The 19710-nt window shown below is 36.6% G+C and overlaps 1 protein-coding gene across 7 annotated transcripts in view; it reads right to left on the bottom strand.

Moving 5' to 3' along the window:
• The window catches only part of SLC25A21 (solute carrier family 25 member 21), a 261829-nt gene that overhangs the window by 97553 nt on the left and 144566 nt on the right, over nt 1-19710 (bottom strand). For 6 of the 7 annotated variants that reach the window (XM_054200350.1, XM_054200349.1, XM_054200351.1 and 3 more), the window contains exon 2: nt 15391-15439. The exons of the other annotated variant lie outside the window; for it this stretch is intronic. In XM_054200350.1, coding sequence (XP_054056325.1) covers nt 15391-15439 — 49 coding nt within the window. The remainder of the gene's footprint in view (nt 1-15390; nt 15440-19710) is intronic. 7 annotated transcript variants of the gene reach the window in all.

The raw sequence follows: 19710 nt of genomic DNA, 5'->3' as shown, positions 1-19710 counted from the left end.
CTCAGGCTAGCCAAGAATAGTGGAACTGTTGTAGCCCCAACACACATAACACAACTCTGGGAGTTGTTCTAATTGATGCCAAATTCCTGTTAGTCACAAGGGTCTGTCCTGGCAGCCACAAAAAGCTGGACTATAAAAGATATTCTGACCATTTACTTCTTTCCAGAATTACCTATTCCCATATAAGAGTTTGTGAGGAACAGGTGAAGCCGTCATTAATGCACCTGTATACCACCTACCGCCTAAGGATTTCTGTTCCATTAAGAAAATTTTCCAGTGCCAAAATCTCACTCAAGGTCCCTTGAGCTGTCAGAATAGCATAAAAGGACAAGAATAAAACTTTGCCCTTCCTCTTCAACAGCTCTAAACACTTCTGCTGTCTACATTTCCACAAAGGCTGCAAAGTAAGTAAGTAGAAATGGCATCATTAATGCACCCAACTGATCTCAAAATACTGTTTGGCTAACCAGGGAAAGGTCTGATGTATAGTAGCTTCTGTAACAGAGCCAGCTGAAGATATCTGGTACTATTAATCTTGTTCCACAAGGTGTGATTTTCTCTGGGATTATGCTGTTTCTAATGCATGAGATGCTTTTCATGTTACTCAGAATGCATGTGAGCACGATACACTCATCATCATTCTTTTATTTCTTTTCTGATGATTTGCCACACAAATCAAATGGTGGACTGAAGGGGGCTGGCTGAGTCAGTGAATTCAGCCCCTGTTATTACAGGCAACTATGTCATATGTGCTTTTTTAAGTCACTTGACCCAAGAAAGTGACGGAGCTCTACTGCAAAGAGAGTTATGAGACTTTTTGACTTCACAGCATCTACTAGAAGGGTGCTCCACAACCTTGTTGAGATACCTGAAGCCTAATTCCTGGTCTTAAATACATTTGGGAGAATTTAGACTCAGATATTTTTGTCCTAATATTATGTAGGAGAAGCCAAAAGATCTGAAGGCAATCCATCCTAATATCTAGTCCTTGCCAATGGTCAATAGAGGATCATTAGGCCAGTGTATGGCAAGATGATTATATGATAATACCGGGTTCCATGATTCTGGAGCTCAAGCTTCTTATTAAGTATGTCCTTGCTCTCTCCTACGTGAAAGCATCTAACAAGTTTTATATATGGCCCCATACTTATTTGCATATCCAGGTTTACTGCCTAGCTAGGGCAGAACGCTTCATGTTCCATTTTTCTCATGCTGCTCAGCAGAACTGAATGAAAAACACACCGCTGCCTGGAGAGAGCGCGCTCAGTTTACTCCCTTCCATATTCCTCCCTCTCCGACCACACTTACTCTTTGCTGGACAGGTTTGGTGGGGTTTATTTGTTGTTTTTGTTTTGTTTTTATTTTTTTTCAAGCTTTCTTCTTGTTGTTGAATTAGTTTTTGACCAAGTTAGAAAGCTGAATCTGCTAAATGCAGGGTTGGCATGAGGGAGTGTGAGGCTCCTTTTAGTAGCCATGAATTATTATATCTGCTGAAGCTGTAATACAAAATTTCAACCCTAATTACATGTTCCACAGAAAAGTCAACAACTTTTTGTAATGTGCAGTCATTTGTCACGGTAATAAAAGCAAGCAACTTTTGCAATATTGTGCAATTTCATTAACAGGCAAATTCAGGAATCCTTTATTCATTCAAATTTGGCAAAGTATTTAGACACATGAATTAAGTATTGCAGAGCTAATAAATGAGTACTCAGAAGAACAGGAATTATTTTACCCATGATTTAAATGGTTTGATGCCTCTGACTTAACCTGTTGTATGATCCGTTGAAATGATTTAAGAGTTCACCTAAAACAAAACAGGGAGGTTTCACCCTCAGTTCCTTCTCCTGTATTCCTTCTCCTTTTTCACTATGTGGTGCTGCTTTTTCCTGTGATAGTTCTGATGCTCACTGAACCCTTCTAATAAGCTGATTCAGTTCACAAATTAATCAGAAACTGTACCAATTAATCTTCTCCTGGGATGATAGGCCCATGGGAAACTACAAGGTCTACAGCCTGTGTAAGAAGGAGTGTTGCCAACATGAGGGAAATAGGCATCTTGTCCTTTTAGCAAAAACGAACTGCAAAATTGGAATTTCCTGTCTCATGAAATTGAAAACTAAATTTCATTATATTCCTAAATTTCCTAAGACTTATGCCATATACTGTTACTATGCATTATCTGTATAATACTAGAATTGTAAGCTGTTTCACTACTTAAATATGGGAAATTGTTCAGAGAATAAAACAATTTGGCAAGAAAAAGAAAAAAATATGAAAAGGAAAGGATGCATTACTATTCATTTAAAAATTCACCTTCCAACAGCTAAATGAGGAAAGTCTTTTACCTACCTAACATTTTTGCATTATTTTTATTCACTCTGTGGTAGAACTCAACTTACGTTTTCAGAGGAATATTTTTGTCCGTTCTAACTGGACTTCATATTCTAACATTATGAAATATGTTCTATCACACGAGATAAAAAAAATGTCAATCATACAAATAAAAGTTCATATTTAACTTGGAGACATACTAAATAAATATGTATACACCTTTGATAAGGATGCAGTACGTATACACCTTTGATAAGGATGCAGTTTTGCATTACAACAGAGCTGATCTATGAGTATGCAGCTGCTAGAAAACAAATGCTTTTTAATAGCTTAATTTTCTGATATATCATCAAGCTGAATTAATTTTCTCTGCAGTTTTGCAATTGCTAGTTCTGACATAAGGGAAATGGTGGCACCATAGTCCATACGCTAGAGTAGCGAGTTGGGTGGCAAGGAACCAGGAGCAGGATTATTTCAATATCAGACCACCCTTTCACCAGTTTAAATATAACATCATACTCCACCCTAATGACAGCGAACACACACATGCCTTTCCTGCATACTTTTAGCATACAGTTTGGTGGTTGCCACTGATGACTTGTCTAGGTTGCCCCTTCTTTGTCCTGGTATTGCCTGTTACACAATTGTGTAAGGAACCAATTCAGGAAACTAAGCTGGTAAAAAAGAAACCCTACCAGAAAATGATTAATTGATCAGTTTTCTGCTGTGCCAGCTCCCTGCACTGCCACTGTATGGCAGTGTAAGTGTCAGGGAACAAATGTAATTCCAAAAGAATTGAGCTTAAAATGTTGTGGAACCCCATTTTCAAATGAAATATACCCTCCTTCACTTCTTTCTAAGACACAAAAAAGTCAAAAAAGTTTTTTCCTTTTTGCTTTTCCTTTCCTAATTTGTATTCCAGTTTAGCAATCTCAGAACTATTTAATTTGATCCTTCCAGTTTGTAGCTGACTCATTCAGGGAAAAGTATCATGACACAGCAGAATAATCTAAAGACCTGCTGCTGTCTACAGGCACTTCTCCCGACACAATTCCCATTTGTCTTGTCCTCCTTCCTCCCTTGTACTGTCTCTGACACTTGTCTGATTCTTGCGTTGAGTTGATTCAGCTCACTGATGTGCTAAAGAAACAAGTATCCAAGGTAGCTCCTGGGAGAAACCATCTTGAGCTAGGTCGCTACGCCTGGGCAGATGCTAGATGGATAGTATCACATGGAGCACTCAAAAGTGTATCTCCCTTCTCTCTGTTACAGACCCTGAATTTCATGTACAGATGGGCACTTGAAGCACTTTCTAGCCACTCTGCAGGCAGGTATATGGCAGCCAGTACACAGAGGGTACTCAGGCACTATTTCGTCCCTGCTCCAGATTTAGGGAAATGGATAAAAAGGTATAAGGAATGGCAGTACTTTTGTAGTTATGTACTGCTACGGATCAACAATCCATTACTGGGACAAGGGAAAACCAGGAAAGGTCACAGAGACTCTGAGGCACAATCCCTTCTGCGTGCTGCTCTTCAGCTGGTGCCGCTGAGCTCTGCCCCTGGCTTAATTCGGGTTGTAAAAGCACAGTCTAACCCACTGACGTCTCACCAGGGAGTCATCAGCTTACTACAACATTGCAGCAGCTAAAAACTTGCAAATATTTCCTTAGTTTTTTTGGTTTTCTTTTTTTACTCTCTTGAGAAATAAATTCAAAAGACAGCTCTATTGTGCCAAGATTATTTTGGAGATGGTATTTTACTTGCATCCTACTCAACATGAAGACTCTTGTTTCTCAAAACCCCCTCTAGACCTAGAATACACACTGATGCATCTGCTCATAAAAACCTACAAAAAGCATAGTTCATAAAGATACTATCTCTCTTTTTATTTATTTATAGATTTACTTGGCACTTACTGGCCTAATGCAGTTATTTTAGGGACATACTTAAATACAGTATTAATGGACAACTTCTCTGAGAGAATTATTGGCATTGCTACAGTTACATGGTGCTTCCAACATATACAGCTTTATTCTCTCGTATCCATAGCTTCTAAAAGCTAGCTCAAATACAAGCTAGAACAAAAAAAGAAACGTAAAGAGGTAGAAAATTTCTGTTTATTGTAAATGAAAACATTAAATAGTGATTTTCCATACTTAAACTATCTCCCACTCATTTTGCTACCTGAACAAATACTATTAAAAGTCAATACAGTTTTTTTCCTTTAACTTAATTATTATTTTTTTTAAACAAAGTGGTTCCTTGCTTGTTTTATTTTAGGCATGTTCCATCCATGGTTAGAAATCAGGCATGACAGTGGTCTAATGCAACATTTTTGTCCATGAAGAAATCAGGCATGACCATGGTCTACCCCTCAATGTGATCTTAATGTTTTATACCACTGACAAATCATTAACATCTGTTAATAACTCACCGAGCTGCTTTGCTAGATTGTTTCAAAAAAATCTTATGTACACCATAGATGTCTCCAACTCGTAGCCTATGTAACCTTTCCCAGCTGCTTAATCCTTATTTAAAATATTACTTTAAAATGCACACATTTTTAAAACTATCCCATTTCTTTGTCTCCAGACTACTTTTGTAACTGTGCTAACATCTGTTCATTTCCACTCCCCAATTCCCATCTTAAATACTTATCTTCAGCACATATTTTTCTTGTAAACAGAATCCCATGTACTTTCTCACCTCCTAGCCCTCCACTTTCTGCTTTCCGCTCTTTCTCTCATTCCACTCTATCCCTCATGGTTTCACTTGACTCATTATATTTTAAATACAGGATTGATACAGAGAAAAAATTATTTAAAGAACTTTTTTGATTATCTCACACTAATTTTTGCTTGGGAAAAAGAAAATGGGAGCGTGACATGCATCAACTGCCTTTAAAGGGAGTAAACAAAGGGAAAGAGGAACAACATACAGTAAAGGGGATGTAGGTAGTTGTTAGGGATGAAACTGCATAATGGAAATATTGGAATATTAGAAAATACTTCCTGGCTGTGAGAAGCAGTAGGCTACGCAGGAGCCTCCCAAGGGAATTAGAGGGAGCTTGTCACTCGGCACACTTTAAAATAGGCTGGACAAAAGCTGTGGTTTGGGGCCAAGCAGTTAACAGAAGCAGGGATCGAGGAGAGGAGCAGAGTGGAGCGGGGAGGAGAGGCTGCTGGACTCAGCACCAGGACGGGGATTTCTGAGTGCTGGTACAGCAGCGGCAGGAGGCAGGACATGATGAACACAGACTGTAACACCTCATTTGGGAACTGGCTGTGATTTTAAGTGCTGGCTCTACTGAAGTGGTCCAAAGAGCCCCCAGTACAGCCCTGGACAAAATGCTAGCAGTTCTGGTACCATTCCTCATTGCCATGAACTAGCAGATGAATAGGCAAATAGATCCCCCATATCCAAAATAAATAAATCAGATTCATAAATGATGTACAGGATAGTTCACATTACGTTGGGCACTAAGACTCTTAATGTTATTTCTTTCTCGCTATTAAAGTATAAGGGGTACCGAGGCAATTTACGTAACTCAGAAATACAATGCATACAATGCAATACAATGGCGTATCCTGAGGCTGTGGGAATCTAAACAAATAAAATAACTAAACACATCTATTGTGTTTAATACAAACCATGACACACACTATAATACTACAGGGTATTTTCTGTACAAATATGGCTATCTTTTTCCAGATCAGTCAGCTGACCCACAGATCCAAAACATTTCAAACTGAGTTTCATTTTTGTCATGAAGATTTGGTCATGGTTTCTGACTCATGTAAACCTCTTGATTATCTTTTGAAATCTTGAGATACTGCAAAGAGAATGCAAGTGTTTCTACACTGTCTCTTATTTCTTTGGCAGGTTCTTGTCGTGATTTAGGCTGGATTGGCCAATGACAGATGACAGATGCTCTCCCCCACCTCTCTTAAGTATAAGCAAGAGCCTCCCTGCATACCATTCCTTGGCATAAGTCTTGTCACTCTCAGAGACCTTATAAGCATAGGTCTTACCGCTCTGAGAACGAACAGTTTTCTGCACAACATGCTGTTAATTTCAGAGAGTTAGAAGAGGCTTAGCTAAGAAGTAAAATTACTGAACAGAAAATTGATTCTGGTCTACCTCAAACCAGTTCTAACTAGAGAAGCAGCCAACAATGAGCGTATTTTAGAGGGCATTTAGTCCTAGGTTCTCTCCCTTTTTTTCCTTTCCCCATCAAACAGTGCAATGAAAAAAAAATTATTCTATCATATCTGTAACCCATGGCATGGTTCTTCCCCATAATTACAGCTTTGGAGCTCTTTTGTCACATTTGCCTAACCTGTCTAGAAGAGGGTTATTTGTAGCCTTGTATTATGAAAGGAAATATTTTCATAAAAGTAAGATAAAAACAAAAGCAAGGAAAATTCAGAGCGCTCTTGGATTTAAACTGTGAGTGCACAATGTGCAGCCCATGAAATCATAAAATGCAGTCCACATTACCCTCTTGCAAGTGCATTATGAGGACGCAGCTAATCAACTACAGGTTTTTCCAGTGCTAGAGAACTTAAACATGAAGAAACTTCACTTTCTCTACCAAGGAAGATGCTGTACCAGTACAACAAAATATGTCTGTGTACATTTATTTTTAAAACATGTAAATACATAGATGCAGATTATAGATGGGAAACCCTCAGGGTCTTGTCATATTACAAGTTCTGCCCGTGTAGTTGCCAGGAAATGTTTACATGAACTTTGTAAGTACTGGAAATCCAAACACAGAAAGAATATTGTGCGAGGGCATTAGAACAAAAGCAAAATGTAAATTAAAGGGACCTCAAATTAACTATTTTAGTTCATTGTCCAAATTGAAGGAAAAACAAAATAACAAGTACAAAATTATTAAGAGAACAAATGCACATTTACATTTTGCAAATATCCATAGTGAAAAGGATTGTCACTAGTAGGACTGATAATATTCAATATGTCTTTTAGCATAATTTCCATTTATTCCCCAGATAACTGCACAAGGAATCATCTGTAAGGGTCCTACAAGACAGAGCTGTGCTTGGGATATGTAAAAGGACTTATGGAAAGATGCACCAAAACAAAAATCTCAAACAAAATTATATGCTGCATTTTGAAGAGGACTAAGGCTGCTCCAAGTCAGCTTTGATCCAGCTTCTTTCCAGAAACTCAAAACACACCTTCTGCATCTACTGGACTTAGAAGAAAATATGTAAGAAAACCATCACACATTCCCTCTCATCAGTCCTGGTTCTTGCTCAGGCATTCTTTCTCTTTTGCTCTCTGTAGGAGACTGTCCACTTGCTTCCTCTCCTGAAAAGCTCATCCCCTCATCTACTACTGCCTCTCTCTTCAGTTCTCCTATGATGGTCTCAATACTTGCTTCCTGCACCTAGAGCCATTTATCTTCCTTCCAGTGTAAGGGACTGGACAGCTGCAGTTGTGTAGTATGTAGATACCTAATTAGGCACCTGGAGTTTTAATTTATTTTATTATATTCTCCTAACAACCTCATAAACAAGGAAAGGATTCTTTAAAAGTGAAATAGAGATTATTGTTCAATCTTGAGCAGGCTGAAAGTGGACATGGCTTATTTGGTGGGTGTTAGAAATTCCAGGTTGTTACAGCTGTTGAGTGACTCAAGAAAGTAAGGGTAGTTTTGGTATGGCCAGTGAAATGGCACAGATAACACGTGAGCCAAAGCATGGTATCATCATGCCATACTGTCAAATGGAAATTAGTATTTTATGGTATTTCAGTTGTTTAAGAAAGCACCTACTAGTCATTAAACAAATCAGAGTAAATGGCAGAATACTTAATTGAAATTAAGGAAAAGCTTAAGAAAAGAGATCTCTGGCAGTCTGATTTGATGATGTACAAATTCAATTTCTATCAAACAAGGGATACGATTACTTTAAAATCAAGAAGCAATATATGTTGTATTTTTTACAAATATCTACGCTTCTTTGAAATAGGGATATTATTAAGCGGTTCTGCCATTTGATCACAAATAACACAGTATCACATGAGGAGATGCTGAAGCTGCGTTTATACAGTTCCTTTTACACTCTACAAAATATACATATGGTATGCCTGTGAATACAAAAACCCCCATATAGGAACAGAAATCACTTCGACCAGCACTGCAAATCAGAGCATCTGTTTAACAGTGCACATCAATATTGTTCTTTAATTCAGGGAAGGATTTAAATTGGAATAGTATATGTAGCAGGAATTATTAGCCCGTGTGCCCTGATTAATTCATAACAGATTGTACGTAGAAGGGAAACAAAGGGCAAATTACAGAGCTCTGCATCACATCCACATCCAAATTATTGTAAACTTGAGATAAGTTCTTATTATACAAAACTTGGATCTGCAATGAAATATTCGAAGTATTTCAATGCTGAAATTCAAGTGCCAAAAACAGAGTATAAGCTACAATACGCACACAAACCCTACGAACAATTGTGCCAAAGGCCACTGATAAATCAAGTAAAACGAACCCCAGAGAAAAGCTTTGACATTTGGTTGAAATAAGGACATGAAGTTGAGTTGGTCAGGGACTATTTTTACTAGGTTTTTTTTTTTTCCTCAAAATGAAGAAAACATTTCTCAGGAAACAATCAGTTTCAATACATTTTTATACACTTCTTTCAGATGACAATGGATGTTGTGCTCTATATTTTCAAACAAAAACTTCTGCATTCCTAGTTCAAAATTACTTAAAAGTCATTGAAAAGAAAAAAAGAAATGGAAGTGAAAACTTCCAAAATTGCAAAATTAAGTAAACGAAGGGTTTCATTGGCCAAAACTCCTTGTTTTCCTAACAGTCTTCTGAGAGTTCAAATCTTCATTCCAATACAGGATTTTTTGGTATCCTGATAATTTTCCCAGGACAGGAAGACTGTTTTCTGCTTAAAGCTGTTATGAATCTAACTAGAAGAGTTTGCATCAAGTAACATGCACTTAACATGGCCTGATGCAAACCAAGTGAGCTATGGTCATTTGGAAATGGTAACATTGTATAAGGACAATGAACTCTTCCTCAAACCAACATTTTTCAGAAACAGGCTCCATTACTGCTCACTCAAACAAAAAAGACCAGAAATCAAAGAGGAATTAATGATATAAAGGAAGTAGCTCTTGCAAAACAACAGATGGAATGAGATCGGAAACACATGTAGTAAGCTGAACTTTTTTAATAAGACCAAAATGACAGAATTGGAACAAAGGAACAAAATGGATAAACACGCACACAAATCAGCAGAACAGTTGCTAACTAGAAATGGGTCTGTAACGCAGAGTCCAAATCTGGACTTAGATCCCAAATTATTTTCTAAATTTGGGGCTTTAGATCCATGATGTTGGTCTAGATTTTTGCAGAAAGAGTGGCAAACCATAAAATCTCTATCATGACTAGATGGAAACTTTTTCCAACAGTTCTAAGGTGTATTATTTGCCTCACTTTTTTAATGTTGGTTTTCTGGATCAAGCATAAGATGGAAAGTTAGTTCACATGAAGATTCTGATCTAATGCTGAACTGTGTAAAAAGGTGTTAAAGTAGAAGCAACATGGACTGCACCTTCCTCACATTCTGTCAAAGGTGAGAAACAGCTTTAAGAAACAATACAGGGAGGTTGAATAGGTTGATCGAGAAAACAGGCTATTCTTATTAACTCATTCTCCTAATGAATTGAAGTCAATGTTTTTGAAAGAATGCCTCCTAGGTCTCTCTTAGGCATTGCTTTCCAAATTGAACACCCATCCCATAACTGTGTTATGAAGACACAGTTATGTCTGAAAATAGAAGAGATTGTTTAAATAAAAAACAACAAAAAATAATATCAGCTAGAACTGTCATTATATGAATTAACCAGAGAAGTATTAAAACACTGCCTGTTGAATATATGTTTAATTTGTTAGGAGACAAGTTACCCTGTTGATTCTCCTGATAAAATAATAAATTAGACTTTCTCCAAGTCCTTTAGATGGTAGTTGGCTTATAGTAACATTTACCACTCTTCGAATACATTGTCTGGAAGTAAAAAAACCTTAATCCTCAAGTGGTATGAACTAATCTATCTCCACTGAAGTCAACACAGATCTGGAACACAATTTTATATTAGTCTGACATGAGAGAAACCATCTTTCTTTCAAATATTTGTCTCAAAACCTATAGCGATGTCAAATTACTGCCAAAATGAGAGAGATAAGTAAATGATTCATCTAATCCACATAACATTTTTCCTGTTCACAGGACCTTCAGACACAAATCTTTTCAGATGTGTTATGTATTTGAAAGTTTTTGGTGATGTCTTGTTATTTTTTCTCTATTATTTGAAAGGACTTAATAATACACTTCTTCATATGTGTTTTCTATTAAACTCTGTCATGTAGACAATTGTTAAAAAAAGTTACAAAGTATGGTTTCCATTTCCTAACAATACCAAGTCACATCCAAAATGACTATTTCTACTTCGATACATGTTTCACAGTTTGTATAAATACTTGCACAGGCAACGTTGAAATTTGTTATCAAGAACAGTGGAGTCACTGAAATTCAGCTGTATAAATATTGGTGATATTCAATGAAAAAGAGAAAGCACAAGTAAAGGCAATAAACTTATAAACCTGAGGAAATATTAGTCAAAACTTTATTTCTAGTCATAGTTCTAATTTTGCAATATCGCTCTTGATTACCTGCATTTTTTGAGGTGTTAAAATGTAATAGTGAGGAAAATTATACATTAGCGCATGTAGCTCAGAAGTTATCAAGCTCCTGAACACGTAGTTTTATGCCAGCAACCCAGTAGTAGGGAAATTAAAAAAAAAAAAGAACAGTTTTTTTCTGAAAATTCAAGCTGCTTAAGGCTACAGGACTGCATCAGAACATAACCTTGAGCCATAAGACAGACCACAGTAACATCCTCCAGTTGTGAGTCAGGCTTGCTTGACTAAACCCTCAAACATTAGGGATCCCTCAAGCTTTCCCTTGACTTCAGACAACTTCGTGTAATTCTCTCCCTTTCGCTAGCAACCACACCAGTGAGCTGCTGCACAAATATTAATTTTCCAACAATAAAGCATTATTAAGTTCTGAATTTTGTACATTTCCTTAAGCCAAAACATATGCCACTAGGACATAAAGAATAAACTCTATCTGGAAAAGTATTTTACTATTTTTAATTTTAAAGTATTATCTATGACAATATCTTGTCCTATGTATCATGACCTAACATATCTTTTTTACATCCTTTGGTAAGTCTGATGGATGAAAATGACATTACAGCCTGCATTACACTTGAGACTCAAAAAAGGGTCCAAAATAAGCAAAACAAATTCTTTTTCCAGACTAAGTTTTCTTCTCACTTTCCAGCAAAGAAAGATCACCTGCCTTCCTTAATTAAAAAGTAGACCTTCTATGTCTTGGCTGCATCTGTACCAGAAAACTCTTACTTGCTAGGGCTCTCCCTGCTCATACATAGACCCTTACCAAATTCTGTAACACTTGTATTTAGGAGAACAAGAACTGAGATTCAGTACTTTATTTAACCTACAGATGGCTAAATTCATCATAAAGGTAACTGATAAGTAAAACAGCTAACAGTGCCTCTGTTATACTGAGGCATTAAAAGTTTAGCACAATTTTTTAAATATTCTCTCATCAGAAACTATACCAATATACCTTGCAATTGAGAAAAGAGCTTTACTTTGTAGAATAAGCAGGATTCATAGAGCTAAAACAATGGATCATAGTTTTTTCCATCTAGCTAGTTTGCTCACATGAATTTCTTAAAATAATGACCTTTGATGTTCTAATAGATAACAAAATAAAATTATTTTCAAATGTACATTTAGCAAAAAATATTCCTTTAAGGATTTGGCTTATCTATAGTCTATAAACATGTATTTTTTTATATATATATATATATATACATATTGTTCCTCCCTTGATGTGAGAAGATAAACAAGTCTAGCATTGTTACTGTAGAATAATAGAAAATTGCTAAACACAGAAAAGATATTGCAAAACATTGTCACAAAAGAGCCAAACCGTTTTCCAGGGTTTCAAAATAATCTCTGACAGGAACTTTCTTTTCTCCAATTTTTTATTAAAAACATACACACGGAAAAAAATCAATGAGGCAAGGATGCTAAGCCACCAGTCCAGTAGATGTGAGCCTTTGGCATCTTCCCTAAACTCCTTCAGAACGCTAACTTAGATCAAATAAGATTCCACTAATTTGAAAAGGCCACGGGACTCTTTCCACCAAACAAACACTTTATAGAAAAAAGGCAGGAAATGCAAAACACCATAAAAATTAAGCAACAAATGGTGCTTTCATACATCCTTTCACTTAACCATAAGGAAATAAACCCCAAACAAACCACCAAAGCTGTAATAACTGGAAGTGATTAGGAAATGACAGATTATCAATACCATGTTAGAAGACAGTAAGTGCACTGCAGTGGTTAGAGGCACTGCAGCAAAGGAATAAAGTAAATGAAAATCTATCAGAAAACATTCTAAATCCAAAGTTCAGAATGAAAAATATTGTTTCATTTGTACTTCTCCAAGGCCATCAAAGAATTATCTGGTATAGTAAATTTGGACCATTACAAAATGAAAGGAAGTAGCATGATGTTAGGAACATAGAATGGAATGATGGATGAGATCAAAGGATATTCTATTCTTGGTTTTGTCATTAGCTATCAAAATGTCAGTATTTTCAAGTACTAACGTCTGCTAACATCAGCAGAAAAGTTACTGCAAAATCTGTGTAATATCTCTGAACACATCTGCAACAAAACACAGAAAAACTATCACTTGGGTGTTGCCAAATTCTGCTAAGAGTTGCAGCTAACTCAATGGAAGAACTGAGTTAACTTAGCTTCACTTGAAGTTTCTTCAAATGAAGAAATTTGCTTAACGGCTTTTTTACTTGATTCAGCCATGACGCATAATCTGATTTCTCCTGCATAGCTATTGTTTTCTTTCATTTTTTCCTGCTTTCTTCTTTAATTCCACTGTTCATGGACTCACATTTCACATTTAAAAGGTTCCTAATTTTTATTTTTTTTTTTTTTTTAAATATTGATACAGCTTCACAAACATCTCTGTACACTCTTTAATCCTTTCCATTTCTGGACCTCAGGACTGATTAGCATTGTCACTACCAAAAGTATGACAAAACCAGTAAAATCTGGAATGTGGAAATCTGTCCTTGTATTCTGTATGTGTGGTTTTTATCAGAAAGCTGAAAGTACATCTGCTGATTGTCAGTTTATCAGAACAGATGTGCAATTAATGTTTTTTTATGATATATGATATGTGGCATGTCCTAAATCATGAATGGTTCTAAGGATATATATGAAGTTCTTTCAACCAAGGCTGAAGGCATGGGGATGTGTAGAACGACAACCTCAAAGGCACCAAAGACATGAGAAGTAAATCACTGATGCTGCATTTATATGACAGAAGAAATGACTCCTGGTTTAGTACAAAGAGGAAAACAGGAAGAGGTAAAACCAAAAGCTTGAGTGCTACAGGTGAGTTATAGCATGACCTGCCAAAATGAAGTCACTAAAGCACATTCCATGAGGACTAGATGACAGCAAAGCAAGACGGCTTTTTTCTTTTAAATTTTGTCTTTGTTTTGCTTGTACCCTGTTGTTTCCAAGTCTCTAATTTCAATCTTTTTATGTAAATTTTGTTTTAATAATAAGGTCTCAGTGGTACTTGGAGGGGCAGAGAGGACCCTTGAAACTACCAGGTGTATTGTCTCTAAATGAATCAACATATTCCATATTATGAAGGCACACAGAAGAATATCCTGTGCAAACTCCAAGCTCCGAGGTGTACCTACAAGCACCTCAGCAGCAGTTAACGTGGACTGAACCTGCATTAACATCCTCTGGTGTTGGGCAATGACCACAGACAGATGGTCTTATGCAAAATGCAAGCTGCAGAAAAGCGTATCACAAGGTCTTAGGCAAAGCCCAGAACGTGATTTAAACAGAAGCTAAAAATACATCTGTAATGAGCTCACACATTGGCTAACTGGAACTAGAATCTCAAGTCATAATTGACTGCTTCAAGTATATTCCAGAGGCCACAGCTGCCCTCATCATTTGTTTGGGGCTACTTTATCTCCAAGTGAAGCTTTTCTGCCTACGTGACTGAGACCTAGATAGAGCTCCAGGAGCAGTATATGGTAATTATTGGCATTGCATGTAACACACATGGCATGAAAGGTTTTCTCCTCCTTATTTTATGCTTCTGCATTCTCGTTTGCTTTTCATATCTAGTAACACTTGCTTATGAATTGATATGAAAACTAAAAAGCATAGAAAAGCAAAAAGATATTCAAGAAACTAGAAGCACAACTACTCTTTTTCCAACTCAATAATCAACATTGAAAAAACATTATTTGATTACATTTTCCAGGTCACTTAATCATTTATACTCACATAAGCACAAATATTCAGAAAAGAAAATAGGGACAAATAAAAAGATAAAAAAAAGATAAAAGCACGAAGTTTGAGAGAGTATGCAGCACCTTATTTTATTACGTCTCAAAAATCTGTGAAAATTATTGCACAGGCAATATGGCATTTCCAGATTACATATAAATCATTATTGCAGTGGAAATTGTCACTGCCCATGGCAGCGGGGCTGGAACTAGATGATCTTTAAGGTCCCTTCCAACCCGAACCATTCTACGATTCTATGATACAAATAGTAAGCGAATTTAACTATAGCCCTGTTCATGTTATAGGATTTTCTTACAAAATTAAAAATACATGTCATAAAGCCAAATCAACACCTTTAGATGACCTCTAATCAGAAATGTGTATGCTATTCAAATTCCATCTGTCAAGTGCTGTAGATACAGGTAAGTAAATATAAATGCCATTAAAGGCAGAAGTTACCTTCCTTGGAGAAGTTCTAGAATTTTATTTTTTGACAGCTCCTAATTTGGATATCTTCCAGTGTCAACAAAACCTGTTCAAGCAGAATCTTACCTTGTTTTCACTACATCAAGGGGATGCATCAGGCAAATTTCTACAAGACCTATAAAATAATAATAAAAAAAGGCCTCGTAAATATTTGTACAAATAGTAGTTTAATTTTCATTGACTCTGATATTTTTTGAAGTTTGAAAAGTAAAGTAAAAACCTAAATGTATCACTGATGATACAGTACTTCTATACCCTGTATATTAAACATATTCTTCTGTAGTATATTGGAACCGTCAGGGATTTTAGAGAGTAAATGGTGCTAGTTGTTCATTATAGCGGGGAAAGTGAGAACTTAAGCTACTTGACTTAAGATAGTCATAGTTCTTGCTCAGTTTTCTGACTTAAGAAGAGTGGCAACATTTGACTGGCATCATAAATAAATACATTAAGTCTTGCTGAAAGTAGTGAAGGGAGGGAGTTCAGGTTGGCACCAGCTTCTTTGTCATGTAAGACTACTGCCTAAGGACACTGCTATTATGTAAAACAGTGCTGGAGACTCAGATGAACTTGATGTTAAGATGACAGCTGATCCCTGAGCTGGCTATCCAAGCTGCAGCCTTACTGGTTCTTCTTCCTGTCCTGCTCTGTGCTGATGTTGACGCATAGTCCTGGCTTTCCCTCTTCCTGCTCCACTGCTCATCATGAACACTTTAATTCACATGCCAGAGACTTTCCATGTGGAAGAACGGAGGGTGTGAATATCAAGGGGGGAATGCCAAGAAAGAAGAGATCTGGAAGATCCCGAATGCACCTGCTACCACCAGCTTCAAAGGTGATTCCGTTATTTTTTCCACCCACCTTCCATTCACTTCACCCATACATAGCCAAGGCAGAACTTTCAAAGCTTCTCTATATTTGCGTAACTTTTCTAGGGTTGCCTACTCCTCTGTCCCGTTTCATATATCACCCTCATTCCAAACAGCAAACACACAATAAAAAGATGTATTTATCAGGATCACAGTAAAAGTTTATTTTTGAGATCTGTCAACGTGCGGAGATAATAAAAACAACTACACAAATCTTAAAGGATTTTGAAATGCTGCGAAAATACATATGTGTATGTCTAAGATACCACATTATCATGTTTTTGAACTTTCTGTGCCCTGGTTTGTTAAGACTTTTAAGCATCCACTGGCTCTTTCTATCCAGAGTAATAAATTTAATGCTACAAAATGCAAAAACAGTTTGTGAAGCCTATACTTACTATAATGTTTGAATACTTACTATAACGTTTGAATGCATCTATTTCATCTATTTCTTATTATAGCAAAAATAATTACAAGCCTTTTGTAATACAGAACGTCTTTTGGTGATTCATGGCTAAACTTCTAAAAATCTTGATTCAAGAAAGCATTCTTATTCAAGCTAAAATTTCTGCAAATTCTTTTCTTTATGCACACCATACAGTCCCACTGAAATAAGCACAAGCTTATGTTCCACCCGATGCTCTCCTTGTTCAGATATCACTGTCTTAAGGTCCAGATCCTGCCCTCTTATTTTAATGGCACAGAATATGGCTGAGCTCTGGTGTCTAACAGTCTCTATACCTAAGACAATTTATTACATGCTAGGCTGCTCAACTGCTTTCTCCTTGTAAGCAAGGCAAAGAAATTACTCTAACACGAGGTGAAAATCTCATTTTGAAATGTCCCATGCACAAACTATTGAACTAATGGAATTTGCGTTTTGGCCCTATTCTTTGGTGGACTTGATGGAGAAAGACTCTTGGTGGGCTTCATGCAGGAACCAGGTTCTGCTTGGGTAGCATACACTGCGGCATCAGAAACTTGAGCGGTTTCTTTCATTACTGAATAAAAATCTAAGGAAGGCATAAAGTTTCAATTATTTTAGAACTAATAAGTTTAATGTTTCAAGTACAACAGGAAAACTGTGGGTTTTTTACGTTTATATAAGAAAGGATTAAATTCCAAAACATTAGCAACTTTCTATTCCAACTTTATCCAAACTTTCTGAGTAATACAGGTATGTATCTAAGTAAGCCTTTTACACTGAACCAAAGCATTAGCAGAGGGAAAATTCTCATTATGGTCAAAGAAGAGTTAGCCAATAAAAGCAATAGAGTTTTTAGTTCAGCCTATATTTAGAATAACCGTTTGTTTTCTGCTTGATATACATCATATATCATATACATATATTAGTGATAATTGTTATTTATTTCTCTTAAGGAAGAATAATCTATTTATATAACAAAGAACTACAAAAGTTTTTGTACGCAAGTAATTTCTGGAGTTAGTAACAGAAGGAGGGCATTAACTGTAATGCTAAAATTCCCAACTAAATGTATTTGAACAGGAGTTTACATGAACATTTGTGAAGATTTTAAAATGTTTAAACTGAATTCTTGACATAAAATACTTGCTGAGAGTTCTAATTTAACATATACAATTTTCCTACTTTTCTATCATTCCACTCTAACGTATTAACCTTGCAAAACATAAAACTGGCCAGATAACCCCTTACATCTAGCTTCCTGCCACATGTTTGAATGACAGTATTAAGTTAATATTTATCACCGTTGTTTTGGCGTATTTTCTTTCCATTCCATGCAACGTTGTTTTGTTTTTCAGTTCTGGATAAAAGGAAGACAACAGAGGTGATTCCAGCCAAAGAATATAAACATTAGTAGTAAGGAGGGTCAATAAAAAACATGCAATTTAATATTTGTTATATTTTTTTCTAGAAAGCAAAAGCTGTCATTGTTATTTCTGAACAGGTATATTTATTGCTGTAATTATTGCCCAGGAATGACTTCCATTTTACTGAAATAAGGCCAAATCACGTGTCACATAAGGGAACATAGACTGCAAGCTTTCTATCCTGATTCTGTCCCAAAACCTATAAAGTACTCCAACAGCCGCCAACAGGTGCTTTGCAAGTGGAGCTGCAGTCGAGTGCTGGCAGGGGCATAGCCTATGAGTTTTTTCCTTTCCAACCACCCTCTTTTTCCAAATTCTCCTTCCCTCCCCCCTCCCCCCCTGCCATTTTTGATCTTCTATTCCATCTTGCTTTGGCAGATAGAGCCTACAGTAGGGGGCCAAGCGTGGGGCCAGGGGTTGTTCACCCTATTCTGTTTTTGCAGGATTAATGTCCATTTTGGGAGAAAACTGTACAGTGCCAGAATTTGGCTCTATTTTCTTGGTCCTCATAGGGTAATTTTTAATTCAGGCATTTTTCCAGCAACTGAATCAGATGAATTCCAAGGTCCTTGGCAAGAGCTCTGTTTTGATAACTTCAGGATTCTATTGGTTATCTGCCTTTCTCAGCCTTTCCTTTGTCTCATCATTTAATTTACGCGTTAGGTTTTAAACGGTGTATGGTTATTTGATTTCACCAGACAGAGCTCTTCAAAAGATGCTGGGATTATGACACAGCTCTCTGAAGAGCACCAAAGGAGCGCACACTGTGTAAGACACTAATGGAACAGCTACAAACGCAAGCTACATTTTTCCATCTACTATAGTAGTCATGCAAATCATTACAACATCCTACTTGATAGCCTGCCCAGAAAGTGTGGTGGCCCTACTAAATTACAAGCGCTCCGAGATGTGCTCAATAAAATAAAATATATTGCTCTTTCTTTAGCTAATGTTCATCAGCTTTGTGACAAATTCAATTAGCACTATGAAAATCTAATTTGCTGAACAGCTATATCAGGGTGCAATATATTTTAACTTGTCACAGTGTAAAGACTACTGTTTACAAACTTTATTTCCATGATAAAGTAGTTAACATAGCTACAAACAGATTGTCCAAAAACATATTCTAATTGTCCCATTGGGTCTCCTTGGTGATGTCACATGTGAACTAACCCAGAGTGATTTATGATGGCCTAATTATGTTTAAAACAACTCAGATCCAACTAGCTGAACAAGAGCCCAAAGGAAATATAGGAAGGAACAATTACTAGGTCAGTCCAACATTTGTTGTCTTCTGGGTGGGAAACCATTCCTTGTGAAAACTGGATACTAACCATAAAACAAGACAATCAAAATCTGTGTCTTGAAGAAATAACCAGCTGTCATCATTGACATCCTCTGAGCGTACACAAGTGGAATATCAACAACCGAGAAGGGAGTCCAGACTTCTATTATGTAAAACATTCTGCTCATTAACTGAGCCCATGGAGGGAATAAAATGACAGAAAATACTGACCCCCAAACCAACCCTCCTCAGTGGAGCATTTTCCCTTTTCCAACTAATATCTCCTGGTTTTAAATTGTTTCCCATTATGGATTACATTACATTTCCCTCTACAAGATTCACACTTAAAATTTCAAACTGGTAATCTTCACATACATCTCT

This window comes from Rissa tridactyla, chromosome 4 (genome assembly GCF_028500815.1).
Source record: "Rissa tridactyla isolate bRisTri1 chromosome 4, bRisTri1.patW.cur.20221130, whole genome shotgun sequence".
Classification (NCBI taxonomy): domain Eukaryota; kingdom Metazoa; phylum Chordata; class Aves; order Charadriiformes; family Laridae; genus Rissa; species Rissa tridactyla.
The sequence above is the reverse complement of the archived record's forward strand: the minus strand, read 5'-3'. Positions and strand labels throughout refer to the sequence as shown.